Raw genomic sequence first — 14,567 nt, 5'->3', positions numbered from 1 at the left:
TCCAGGCACCTCGGGTGCCGCCCGCCGCCGCCAGGCAGGAGCAATCAAGAGCCGAGCGGCGCCCCGGTTCCTTGGGAAGTGCAACTTTGGTTGAGGTCTGGGGAAAGGGGGCTTGTCCCTCTAACCTGCGGGCAGCGGGGTTAAAACACTCCCAGTTTAAATTCTAAAGAGGAGCCGGGGGGCCCAAAACTGGCCCCAGCACCATGCCGGGGGTGGAGTGGAGGGGTTCCATGCCTGAGCCACTACATTTTATCACCCTACCACCAGCAGCGGCAGGGACCTTCGAGCTTGGATGGAGGGAGGAATTCCTTCTGAGGTTCGTTGCTGACCCAGGTGCTGTTGCTCAACACCAGCTTCACCAAAGTCAGCCATCATTGTCCCTTTGGCGGCGACGTGCCACCAGGAGATGAGTTTTGCTAGTTAAATGTAGACACAGTCACCTGCTTTCAACTTGACTGATTTTCTTAAATCAGTCTGATTTTTCTTAAAATCAAAAAGCCTTCTTGCTAAAGGGCATGCTAACTGGGCAGACACCGCCTTGCCTCCTGATATGAAAGTTGCTGGTCACCTCCTTGCCCATGTAATCCTTAAGAGGTCACTTTTACACCCTTAGAGCCTCAGTCAGTTCCCGCCATTTTTAAGACTGGATTCATGAGCCCACATCGCTAGGAACATAAATGATAAGAATGGAATGCTTCGAAAATATTGTAGCTTAAGGTACTGTCCAAGCCATAGAAAGATGTTTGGCTTTCTAATAAAGAGATACTGTCATTAAATTATTCTTTTTCGCTAGAATTCACAGAGAACAAAGTTCTTCCTGTGCAAACAACTTTGATTATTAATTTGGGCTCGGTCTCAGCCTCATCCAAGGGTTTCTTCCATGTTCATCTCTGTAGTGCTTTGCTATTCCAGCCTATGTTATGCAAGCATAAATGGCATGTGGTGATACTGCTTTTAGGGAATGTAATATAATAAAACTTTAAGAAAAAATTTTCAAATACCCTTTTCAAATATCATTTTGTCTGTAACATGTTTCTCAATCTGAGAAATGTACCATTGAATTGGAAAACAGGGTTTCTGCCCTCACAAACCTTGTAGTTAGAAGCAATTTAATTTGGGGTGTATTTGCACATTTCTGTAAAGAATAAAAACTATATTACACTACTTAATTGTGGTCTTCTCCAAATTTTTTTTTCCATCTAAGGCCTGAACCTTCAACATGTCCTTAGACTGTGCCCCAGAGAGTTAGATGGTCTTTCATTCTATGATCACTATTTTTTCAACTTGTCTTCTTGAAATATTTTGTTATTCTACTTTTCAGTGATCCTTAACATGGTAACAGTGTCAAATTAAAAAGTGGATAATCCATTTAAATATTTATAAAGGTAGGCAGGATGTATTGTGTTATTATTGTCTTAAATTACTGGGTTGTGAGAGAATGCATGCCATCAAGCACTGAAACCAACTTTTTTTAAATTAAAATAATATCCATCTAGTCTAAGTATATTTTTAAGTGTGCACAGTATGTTTAAACAAAAGCAGTTTTCTGGGAAAACTTGAAGAGTTTGTACTAATGAATACAAGTCCAGACTGGCTGATTGGCTTTTTTTTCCCAACAAACTTTGACTGAATGCACTAGGAGAAATGAATTCAAGGTACCCCCACCCCCATGCCATCCCACAAGTGGCTCAGTTCCTGCAAAGAAGACAGGCATATCAAAGAGTCACAATAAAAAACAAAGCAGTTTACAAGTAGCAATTGTTATGGACTGCATGTTTGTGTCTTCCTCCCCCTCCACATTCTTATGTTGAAATCGTAACCTCCAATGGCAGATAGAATGGTGTTAGGAGGTAGAGCCTTTAGTAGGTAATTAGGTTGAGATCAGGCTATGAGGGTAGATTCCCCCCCACAATGGGATTAGTGTTTTAAGAAGGGAAAGGGAGTAGAGCTCACTCTCTACACCATGTGAGGACACAGCAAGGTGGCCATCAGCAAATGAAGAAGAGGACCCTCACCAAAACCTGACCATGCCTGATTCCTGTGGCTTGGCAGGCTGGAACAGAGAGGCAGCGAAGGAGGGAACCTGTGCTGAGGCAGGGGCAGCTTTGCTGCCCTGGTAACCAAGTGAATACTACCTGAAGTCCTGCTGTTGAGCCTGTGGAGGCTAGCAAGAGTTACTGACAGAGGGAAAAGCCCTCCTATCTGCTTTCCCTCCCTGCGTGTGGGTGGGACCAGAGGGCAGCTAACAGGTGTTCCATAAAGGTGAATATGGTGGCAAGGGGAGATGCTGTACTGTCAGTCTAGCCTGGGAAAAGGATGGATAGTCTGGGGAAGCTGAACCCTCCCAGAGTGCAGAGAAGCTTGGGCTGGGAGATTTAAACCAAGGGGAGAAATGCACTCTCTTCCTCTGGAACCCACTATGAGGCCTGAAGTGGGCTGGACCATTTTTAGACCTGCTGGTCCCAGAAGACATGTGGTCCATAGTGGGTCTGAAAAAAAGGGAGCCTGAGGTCCTACAGTGACAAGGAAAGAGGATCAACTGCTTGCATGATCATGCCGCTGAATTTGCAATTCCAGAAGAACAGTATTTTGAATGGGAGAAGGAACTCTGGGCACAGCCTTGGACTGATCTGGCAGGGATTGGCTGGGTTTTCCTCTGGGTGCTCTGGAGGGGATGGGCTTCGAAGCAGGAGGCTGCCATCCTCCCAGACTGTGCAGCTTTTGAATAAAAGACCTCTTTCCTTTACTCCCAAATCTCTGCCCCTGGAATTTGCCTATGGGTGGTGGCAAGCAGCAGAACCCCAATTTCTGTTCAGTAACATGCCAGAAACTTAATCTTAGATATCCCAGGCTCCAAAGTTATGAGAAATAAATTTCTATTGTTTAATCCACCTACTCTATGGTTTCAGTGCTTTTGTCTTTGTTGTTGCTGTTATAGCAGCCACAGCTAAGACAGCAGTAGTGTATTCCCCCAAAGTTAAGTGTGGGTCTGGATCTACTGCTCTAGGGTCAGTATTGCTTGACACAGAAGATTCAAGGCCCAGTGCTTTGTCTGAATCTTCCAGCAACTCTCTTCTTAAGACCAGGAACCAGGTGCTGGTCTTAAATTTCTCACTCTCTTCCTCTCAGTGGTAAACCATCTCTAATGCTAATTAAATGGAAAATTCCTCCTTTACCATTGGAGACTCTGGGCGAGAGGTGTTTCTGAAATAATCACAGTAATAAGTACAAGTAGAGTTTCTATTACAAGGTCTAAGACTTAAAATCGAGGCCCACCCATCCACAGGGAGGGCAAAAACAAAATTACTTCACAGTATTAGCAAACAGCACATTCAGGCACATATTTGAGAGCTGTTATCCTTTGGCTAGCATCTCCCCATTTCCATCCAGCTTTCAGCCCCTGGCAACCATCATTCCACAGTGCTTCTGTGAGTTAAAATTTTTAGATTCCACATATAAAAAGTATTTGTCTTTCTGTGCCTGGCTCATTTCATTTAGAATAATGTCCTCTAGGTTTATCCATGTTGTTGCAAATGTGAGGACTTCATTCCTTTTATGACTGAATAATATTTCATTGTGTATATATACCATAACTTCTTTATACATTCATCTGTCAATGAACACTTAGGTTATTTCTACATCTTGGATATTCTGAATAATGTGGCAGTAAACAGGAAAATGCAGCTACCTTTTTGAGATCCCAATTTCATTTCCTTTGGACATATACCCAAGGATTGCTCAGTCATGAAGTAGTTCTATTTTTAATTTTTTAAGAAACCACCATACTATTTTCCACAGTGGCTGTACCAATTACATTTACAGTGCACCAATTTACAGCACACCAGGATTCCCTTTTTTCCACATCCTCACCAACACTTGTTACCTCTTGTCTTTTTGATAATAGCCGTTCTAACAGGTGTGCAATAACATCTCATTATGGTTGTAATTTGCATTTCCCTGATGATTAGTAATACTGAATACCTTTTCATATACCTGTTGACTATTTCAGTTATAAGATGAATAAATCTGGGGATCTAACGTACACCATAGTGGCTGTAGTTAATACTGTGTGTATACTTGAGATTTCCTAAGAGAGTAGATCTTAAGTGTTCTCACCTCATACAAAAAAAGTATGTGAAGTGATGGATGTGTATAATTAGCTTGATTGTAGTAGTCATTTCACAACATATAAGTATGCCAAATGATCACATCATACACCTTAAATTTGTACATTCTTTGTTTATAAATTATGCCTCGATAAAGCTGGAAACAAAAGAAATTTTAGACATTTTTTAAAGCACCAAGAAGAAAAAATTATTTACATATATACACACATACTCAGAAGAAAAAAAGAAACACAGTTCTGGTACATGCTACAACATAGATGAATCTTGATATCTTGAAAACATTATGATAAATAAAAGAAGTATAGTCATGCCCTGGCTGGTGTGGCTCAGGGGGTTGAGTGCTGGCCTGCAAACTGAAACGTTGCTGGTTTGCTTCCCAATCAGAGGACATGCCTGGGTTACAGGCCAGGTCCCCTGTTTGGAGGAGTGCGAGAGATGGCCAATCGATGTTTTTCTCACATATCAATGTTTCTCTCCCTCTTTTTTCCGTCCTTCCCCTCTCTCTAAAAAAATAAATAAAATCTTTTTTAAAAAACTAGTCACAAAAGACCAGGTATTATATGATTCTATTTGCACAAAATGTCCAGAATAGGCAACGTCATAGAGACAGAATGAATTGATTGAACACTTGTTGCCAGGAGCTGGAAGTGTTGAGAAATACAGACTGCTAATGGGTTTCATTTTGGGGTGATACAAATGTTCTAGAATTAGATCATGGTGGTGGGTACACAAGACAGCTGATTTGTAAACTTTAAAAGGGTAAATCTTACGGTATATCATTATTTTAATAAAGCTGTTAAAAGAACATGAAAAACAAAGTTGTTTCTATATAAAAACTCATTTCATCTTCACAGCAACCCTATAAAATGCTGTTATTACCCCTATTTTCCAGGTGAGGAAACTGAGGCACAGAGATATAGGTAACATGACTGGAGGCCAAAGTTATAGAGCAACCTGATAGGTTTTTAGTTTTGTTTTCGGAAGACATAAAAGATTAAATTTGCCTGGTTTAAAAATTTGAAACAGGAAACACGTATCTTCAGCCAGATACAAGGAGAATGTGTATATTCAGAATTTTCCAATTCTATGTTTTAGCTTCTTAAAAAATGGGAAAAGAGAGGCAAGAGAGGGAGGGCAATATGAGGAGATACATAGATGGGAGAGGAGAGAAAGATAAACGAAAGAGAACAGAAAAGTGGACAGGGACTCTCTAAGTATGTTCTAAGGTAACAGCATTTGTCTGTTACAAATGGACTTGTCTGTTGAATGGACTTCTGAGAGACATGCCCATTCCTGTGGCCCTTTGCAATTCTGCTTTGGGGTCTTCCATTCTTCCCTTTGATAGGAGAGCCCTGCGGCCCTCCCTCAGGATATTGTTCTCAGACACTGGCCTCTTGGAGCCAAGCTTTGCTGCAACAAAGAGGTGGGAAGCAGGACTTCTGGATTCACTCAGGGGACAATCCCTTAGGTTTAGGAGGCCTCAGTTTTCTTTTCCGTACCATGGGGACAATGATATGTCCGCTACCTCCTCGGCTCACTCATTGAGATGATTAATTAGTAGCATGTCAGTGTCCCAGCCAGTAAGGCCCCAGTGGCCCCTGCCAGAGACATAAGACTCACTATGGGAGGGTGGGGGGTGCAGGGAGAGGGCTCCTGTCACTACCACTAGGGGCAGTGGCCCTGAATCCTTGTCTTCACATATTTAGGAGATGTCTGTTTGCAGCGGTTGGGCCTTTTGGTGACATCCCAGCATGAGCACTCTTACCTCTCTAGGTGCTTGCCCAAGCTGGTGGATTAGAGTTTTGTTGTTTCCAAATACATGGTGTGTGATTGAGTTCTTTCAGATTCAAATACAATCACATTGTCAGAAAAAATTATCAACATTACCATTGTTAATAGAAGAAAAGAAATGTTGGATTCTTTCAATATAATTTCTGACTGCTGTAAATTTATGAATCATTGTTTTAAAAAAACAATGGCTTTAACTGACAATAGCATGTGTTGACAAAGACACGGAACAGCTGGAATGCTCTGTACTCTTGGTGGGAGTGTTACTGGAACTACTTTAGCTGTATTTGCTGAAGCTGAACTGGTTCCAAACCCTATGAACCAGTAACTCCATCCCTAGATACAGGCCCAACAGAACAGCATACATATAAGTAGCAAAAAACATATACAAGTATATCTGTATAAATTCTACTTATAGAAGTCAGCATGGTGGTCACCTTGTTGGGAAAGGCCAAAGAATATTCACTGGGAGAAAGCGATGGGATTTTTGGATGCTTGTATCATTCTGTTGCTTGACCTGGTTGTTGGTACTAGGTGTGTGTAAAAATTAATCAAGTGGTACACATATCTTGTGCTCATATCTTTGTGCATAACCAACTTCTTTGCAAAATCACATGCAAAATTATGAACTGAAAAACATTTTACATATTATCATTATTTCTTTCATCAACAAAGTTTTTTCTCCATGATGACTATCAAGAATTGAAGAGGTTATCATTTAAAACATCTTGATCAGAAATTATGTACAGACATTTTAAATAAAACTTGATATTAAAAGTTAAACTCAGAGAAGTAGCTTTAGTTTTTCTTTTTTTATGCTGCCAATTTAAATAGTTTTATTTAAGAATTGTATTTTCCACTTTGCAATACAGTACTTATAAAGTGCATTGTTATTTCCTTTCCCTGTGTCTAGTTTTTCATTAAAAAAAATTACAGACTTGCTATCACAAAATTTTATTTAAGTTCAATATTTAAACTTGCCATAATACTTTCTTTATTTTTCTTCTCATAAAATATAGTATCATGGATTTTGTGTTTGTATTTTTATGAGAATATTACATAAAGGAAATATGAATAATTATTATCCACAAAATCCATTTAAAATTATCCAAGCTCCCTCAAGTTGATCCCAGTGAGCTATACAAATACCTTTTTTAATGTTTATCGTAATGGGACAAAGATTAGGAAGCATGACCAATATACCTGTTTCAGTTACTAATTTACCCTATTCTAGTCTCTTGGTATCCTGAAATCACATCAGCTCCCATCCCTCTCAGCTTTGAACTGACCCAGACATGACCCGGGTAACCACTGCTCTCCTGAAAAGGTCAATGGTGCTACATTCACGGTTCCTGTCCCTTCATTGTCAGGTCTGATAGGAGCTAGAGAAGGAACTAGTGGTGACATTAAAACAGGAAACCTTAGAAACAAATCTGCTTAAACTCAGGTGTACTGGAGGTCTGAGGAGCTTCAGGAAATCCTACCCTCACTGAATTGTTTTCAAATGTTGAAGTCCTTTTGAAATTGATTGCTTGCATGATAATTCTTCTTATGTAAAATCCCTAGGAGACATAACCACTGCCATCAGATTGAACTTGCGAAGACAAAAATATGAAGCCAACTTTCTTAAAAACCTCTCAGTAGCTCCCCATTTCTATAAGATAAAGCCCTAAACTCTTTAGAATAGCATTCTATTCTATGCCCTCCCTCACTCCCCACCCATTCAGCCACTTCTAAGTAAGAGGAAACATCAAAAAGAAGAGTTGGAGAAGAACCAAGAAATGAAAACTAAGTGGAGGAGAGTACCGTCATCTCCCTGTGTTTGATCAACATGTTCACATAATGCTGTTCACCTTCAATCATACAAGGGTGGAACTTGAAAAATTCCTTCACTGTGGAGTGTGTAATTTGGCTTGTGTTATGTGGGCTTGAATCAGGGCCAGGTCCTCACAGCTATTATGGGAGAGCTGGTTTCCAAGTCACTTCTGTCTTGGAGAACATTAATCATCAGTACTCTAGTGGGAGGTATTAATAGGCACACATGGCTAGATTTAAAGTGGAATAGATGATGGGCACGACCAGAACAGGTGAGGGCAGAGGCATAAGGCAATGAATTAGAAGGTTGTAAGAGGTAGGGCTGAGAAAGTAAAAAGAGCCTTGAGGGGTGGTTTGCTTAGGAATAAGGTGGAGGATGTCAGCTGAATTGATGCCAGTGATCAACTTTTGTGTAAATGTTACATACAATCTCAGCACCCAATGATTGCGGAAATAGCACACCATACGTCACCCTGTGATGCACCATTATGACTATTTAAAAAGCAAATACAGAGCCCTGTCTTGTGCATGGCCCTGTAGCGGGCTCTACAGGTGACTAATATAATGGGATCCCATTTTCTTCAGGCTTAGGTTCTAAAGTCAGCCATCAGCATGTAAGGCAAAAATCACAGATGAAACTATTCTTGAAAATCCCTTAGGAAGGTGACATATTGGAGACAATAGACTTTCTCTCAGTGAATCCAACACAGTTTTTCCCCTGGCACTGAAATTGATGATGGAATTCAATGGAGGAGTTACATAATGGATTTGGAATTCTACACAGGATATTTATCTCCTCCCCATTTATGAATTTATTCAATCATTTATTTATATCAGTTTAGATTCATGATACTTTTTTTAATATTGTGGGTTATAATGCAATGTTACATTATTTTGTTGCTCAAATTGCTCCAGCTTTGGTCACTGGGAGCTTTTAGTTGGCTCCTGTGCCCTTTGACCAATCAATGTTGGTTTTTCCTTTTTCACACCTCCTTACTTTCTGGCACAACAGGATGCTCCAGGCTCATCTTGTATATTTCCTGACCCAGTCCTAGAATTAGCTATTTCTCCAAGGATCCCTGGTTCCTTTTAATTGAAGAATGGTATTAAAATCCAACATTTGGGCCCTATGTGTGCTTGTTGGTTGCCACTAGAGTGTTAATTCGTTTAAGCCCTGTCAGATGACAGACCAAATAAATATATATGCATATGCTAACCTGTGTACAGACCCATAGCTACAAATTTCTCTCTATATAACCATCTGAATCTATATTAAATTAAACATGATGTCTCTAATTCTAATCCCTTGTCACATGGATCATTCTACGCTCCCCTTATTTATCTGTAAATTCCCACTCCAACAGTGAGAAACCTGGCTCCCATCAACCACCATCCATTTATTTAATTGTTCAATTTCAGTAGACTTGTAGAGCTATCTCAAAATGTTAACCCTAACCCTCCTGGGGAATCATTTTATCAACTAGAGCACCATGCCTTTTTCAGTTCCCTTGCTTTTACTCTTACAGAGTCCATGAATCCAAAGGTACTAAGTCAGCACTTGTTCCCCAACTCCAGACAGTGAGTTTGTTTCATACATTCACAATACAGTTAGTAGGTAGATTTTCTTGTCATAACATGCATTATTTCCTGGGATCTTTCAAGAGTATTTTTTACTCATTTCTATAAACATTATGGAATTGACATAAATCCACTTTCCCCACCACCCAATTTTAATAGATAATATTGTTTTCAACCTTTACCTTTTAAGTTTTAAATACAGATCACTGTACTTCATTTATCAACTTAAATGATATTTTTGACTGCCAGCTCTAAATATGGAAGAAATCAGCATACTTACCCTACTTTCCACCTTCTCTCTCTTTCTCAACTTTTGTTATATAATTTTCACTGCCAGAATTTATATTATTTACATCGTGCTCTGTAACCATAATTCCCACATTCATTTTCAACTTAGTCCCACATTTCAATGGATTTCATGGTGATTATCAATTCTTTCAGTGTTGTTTCTTAATCATCTATTAACAGTTTCAAAAAAAAGGTTATAGGCTCTCTGCTCCTCCTGTTCTACAGACAGCTGTGTCTTCCTGCACGGGGCCAGACTCAACCCTGAGGCATGATGGTGAAGGTGGGAGTGAACATACTTGGCTGTATTGAATGCCTGGTCACCAGGGCTGGTTTTTACTCTGGCAAAGTAGATATTGTCACTTCGATGATTCCTTCATTGACCTCAAATGTACAGATTTTTTACACATTCCAGTATGACTTTACTCACAGCAAGTCAAGGCTGAGAATGGGAAAGTCCACATCCACCTTCCAGGAGTGAGATCCCGCCAACATCAAATGGGGTGATGCTGGTGCTGAATATGCTGTGGAGTTCACTGGTCTCTTCACTACCATGGAGAAGGCTGGGGCTCTCTTGAAGAGTGGGGCCAAGAGGGTCTTCTTTGCCCCTTCTGTGGGTGTCCTCATGTTTATAATGGGTGTGGACCATGACAAGTATGACAACTCCATGAAGATTGTCAGCAATACCTCCTGCACCACGAGCTGCTTGGCCCCCCTGGCCAAGGTCATACATGACAATTTTGACATTGTGGAGGAACTCATGACCACAGTCCATGCCATCATTGCCACCCAGAAGACTGTGAATGGCCCCTCTGGGAAGCTGTGGCTTGAAGGCCAAGGGGCTGCCTAGAACATCATCTCTGCTTCTACTAGCACTGCCAAGGCTGTGGACAAGGTCATCCCTGAGCTCAATGGGAAGCTCACTGGCATGACCTTCCATGTCCTCATCCCCAATGTGTCTGTTGTGGATCTGACCTACTGCCTGGAGAATGCTGCCAAATATAATGACATCAAGAAGGTAGTGAAGCAGGCATCAGAGGGCACCCTCAAAGATATCCTGGGTTATTCTGAGAATGAGGTTGTCTCCTGCAACTTTAGCAGTGACACCCACTCCTCCCACTTTGATGCCGGGGCTGGCATTGCCCTCAATGACCACTTTGTCAAGCTCATTTCCTGCTATGACAATGAATTTGGCTACAGCAACAGGGCACTGGACCTTATGGTCCATATGGCTTCCAAGGAGTAAGAGCCCCCTGGACTACCAGCCCTAGCAACAGGAAGAGAGGCCCACAGCTCCTGGGGAGTCCTTGCCCCAAATTGATCCCCCACACACTTGAGAATCTCCTGACCTACAATCTCCATCCTAGACCCCCTGAAGAGGGGAGAGGCTTGGGGAGCTCTACCTTGTCATGCATCATCAAAAAATTCCCCCCAAAAAGGGGGTTATAAAAACTGTATTTCTTGTTATCTTTCTATTTTACTTTACTTTATTTTATGTATTTTTAGAGCAGGGAAGGGAGGGAGAAAGAGAGGGAGAGAAACATCGATTGGTTGCTCTTTCATGTCCCCAAATGGGGACCTGTCCTGCAACCCAGGCGTGTGCCCTGACCAGAGATCAAACTGGCAACATTTTGGTTTGCAGTATGATGCCCAGCCCATGAGCCACACCAGTCAGGGCTGTATTTCCTGACTTCTTGCACACCCAAAAATATTTTTGTGTTGACTTTGTACCTAAAGCACAGTTGGGCTGGGTATAAAATTTTGGTCATACTTTGTTTCCATTAAAATGATATAGACTTTGCTTCTCTATTATGAAATATTAAAAGGTGTGGAGACTTGAGGGCAGCCTAATTTTCCCTTTCAGTTGCTTAATTATTTTGCATGCTTGCCTTAAGTATATTCCCTTTTAAATCCAATAATTACTAGAATATGTTTTTGAGTCAATGTTTTATTGGACATGATGTGCCCATTTATTTTGTATATCATACTTCTTTTATTTCTGAAACATTTCTTAAGTTAAATATGTAAATATATTTTTTGTTCTATTACTTTAATTTTCTTTTTTAGAGACACCAATTATTTGTATAGGATTTTTTTTCTGCCTGATTTTCACATCTATCTTTTTTTTTTTCTAATTCTTTTAAACTCTGACTATTTCAATTATGTTTTGTCTACTATTCCCTAGGTCTCTCACTTTATTATCAGCAGTGTCTATTCTACACTGAGAGTAGTACTTAGAGTGCATACTCTTACAAATTTGATTTGGTATTAAATTCTGGAATGCTCTTTTGAAACTTTACTTCTTTTCTCAACCCTACTAGCTCATATTTTATTTTTTATTTTTTTAAAAAAGGATTGTTTGTATTTATTTATTTTAGAGAGAGGGGACGGGAGAGAAACATCAGTTGCTTCTTGCATGCCCCCAACCAGGGGGACCTGGCCTGCAACACAGGCCTGTGCCTTGACCAGGATTCGAACTAGCAACCTTTCACTTTAAGGGCTGATGCTCAACCAACTAAGCTATGCTGGTCAGGCCTTCATATTTTATCTTTTTATTGTGTAAATAACAGTGACATTAAGTACATTCACAATGGTTTGCAACCATTGTCCCTATCTATTTCTAGAAACTTTTCATCTTCTCAAACAGAATCTCTGAACCATTAAATAATAATACACCAAACTCCACCCTCCACCCCCACCAATGCCCTGGTATCTTGTGTTATACTTTCTCTCTATATAAATTTGCATACTCTAGGAACCTCATGTAAGTAGAGTTATACAACATCTGACTTTAACTTTAATTTTTGATTTTAGAGAAAGGGGAAGGGAGGGGGAAAGAGAGAGAAACATCTATGTGAAAGAGAAACATTGATCACTTGTCTTCCATATATGCCCTACCAGGGACTGAACCTGCAACTAAGGCATGTGTCTTGACCAGGAATCGAACCACCAACTTTTCAGTTTGCAGAACAATGTCCAACTAATTGAGCCACACTGGCTGGGGAAACATTTGACTTCTTACAACTGACTTTCATGTAGCATAATGTTTTTAAGATATATCCATAATTTTGTTTATATCAGAATTCATTCCCTTTTAAGACTGAATAATATTCTATTGTTATATTCTAATAATTAGAATAATATAGAATATTATTATATTCTATATAATAATATTCTATTCTATATACATCACATTTTGTTTATTCATTCATCTGTCAATGGACATTTAGATTATTTCCACCTCTTGGCTATTGTTAATGATGCTTCTAAGAACACTGTTGTATAAGTATTTGTTTGGCTCCCTGTTTTTAAAACTTTGGGGTATACACCTAGAAGGGGTATTGCTGGATTACATGGTAATTCTATATTTAACTTTTTGAAGAACCACCATGTGTATTGTTTTCCATAGTGGCTACACCATTTCATATACCTACCAACAATTCATGAGGGCTGTACATCAGTTCCAATTTCCACATATCCTTGTCAATGTTAATTCTTTTCTTTTCTTTGTTCAAAATAGCCATCTTAATGGGTTTGAATTGGTATCTCATTGTGGTTTTGAACTAGTGATATTGGCCATTATTTTGCATAAAATAATGCATAAAAACTTTTAATTTTGTTGACATCCAATTTATCTACTTTTTCTTTTGTTCTCTGTCTTTTTTATGTCACATTTAAGAGATCATTGCCAAATCCAAGGTCATGATGATTCTCCCCTATGTTTTTTTCCCTAAGAATCTTTAGTTTTAGTTCTTACACTTAGGTCTTTAATTCATTTTGACTTAATTTTTATTAATGTATAAGATAATGTTACAACTTCAACCTTTTGCATGTGAGTATCCATTTTTTTCAGCAGTATTTGTTCAAAAGACCTACCTTTTCCCCAATTTTCTCAACATCATTTGTTGTGAACTTGACATTCTTGTTGTAAATCATTGACCCAAGATGTGATGGGTTACTTCTGGGCTCTCTATTCTATTTCATTTGTCTAAATGTCTCTCCTTATGCCCCAGAAAGAACTACACTACTTTGATTACTATAGGTTTATAATAAGTTTTGAAATCAGAGCGCTTGACTCCTCCAACCTTGTTCTTCTTTTTCAAGATTGTTCTGGCTATTCTGGGTCCCTTGAGATTGCATATAAATGTTTAGATTGGTTTTACTATTTCTACAAAGAATGACATTTGGATTTTGATAAGGATTACCTAGAATCTGCAGATCGCTTTGGGTTTATCATCATCTTGACAATTCATGAACATAAGATGTTTTTCCATTTATTTATGTCTTCTTTAAATTTTTTGGCAATGTTTTGAGTTTCCAGTATTCACCTTTATTAAATTTATTCCTAAGTATTTTATTATTTTTGATGCTATTCTAAGTGGAATTGTTTTCTTAATTCCTTTCTTCAATTGTTCATTGTTCACGTAAAGAAATGCAACTGACTTTTGCATGTTGATTTTGTATTCTGCGACTTTGCTGAATTTATTACTTCTGTTTTACTGTATGTGGAATCTTTAGGGGTTTCTACATGTAAAATCATGTTATCTGTGAGTAGAGATAACTTTACTTCTTCTTTTCCAATTTGAATGCCTAATCTTTTTCTTGCCTAATTGCTCTGGCTTAAAACTTCAGTCCTATGTTGAGTAGAAGTGGCAAAAATGGGAATTCTTGTCTTGTTCTGGATCATAGAGAAAAAGGTTTCAGACTTTCACCATTGAATATGATGTTAGCTATGGGTTTTTCATATATGGCCTTTATTGTGATAAGGAAGTTTCCTTCTGTATGTAATTTATTAATTTTTAATCCTTACCCAAGGATGATATGTTTATTGATTTTAGAGAGAGAAGAAGGGAAACAGAGAGAAGGGAGAGAGGGAGAGAGTGAGAAACATCAATGTTAGAGGGAAACATCAATCTGTTGCCTCCTGTGTGTGCACCCCAGCCAGGGGTGGAACCCACAAGCTAGGTATGTGCT

The 14,567-nt window shown here is 39.2% G+C and overlaps 1 protein-coding gene across 1 annotated transcript in view; it reads left to right on the top strand.

The window, feature by feature from the left end:
- Window positions 1-9,867: 9,867 nt before the first annotated feature.
- Window positions 9,868-14,567, top strand: part of LOC112304066 (glyceraldehyde-3-phosphate dehydrogenase-like) — a 37,439-nt gene continuing 32,739 nt past the window's right edge. Inside the window, 1 exon segment of the mRNA XM_071221846.1 lies at window positions 9,868-10,623. Coding sequence (XP_071077947.1) covers window positions 9,868-10,623 — 756 coding nt within the window.

Source organism: Desmodus rotundus, chromosome 6, assembly GCF_022682495.2.
Source record: "Desmodus rotundus isolate HL8 chromosome 6, HLdesRot8A.1, whole genome shotgun sequence".
Lineage (NCBI taxonomy): Eukaryota > Metazoa > Chordata > Mammalia > Chiroptera > Phyllostomidae > Desmodus > Desmodus rotundus.
This window is presented reverse-complemented; position numbering and strand designations above follow the sequence as displayed.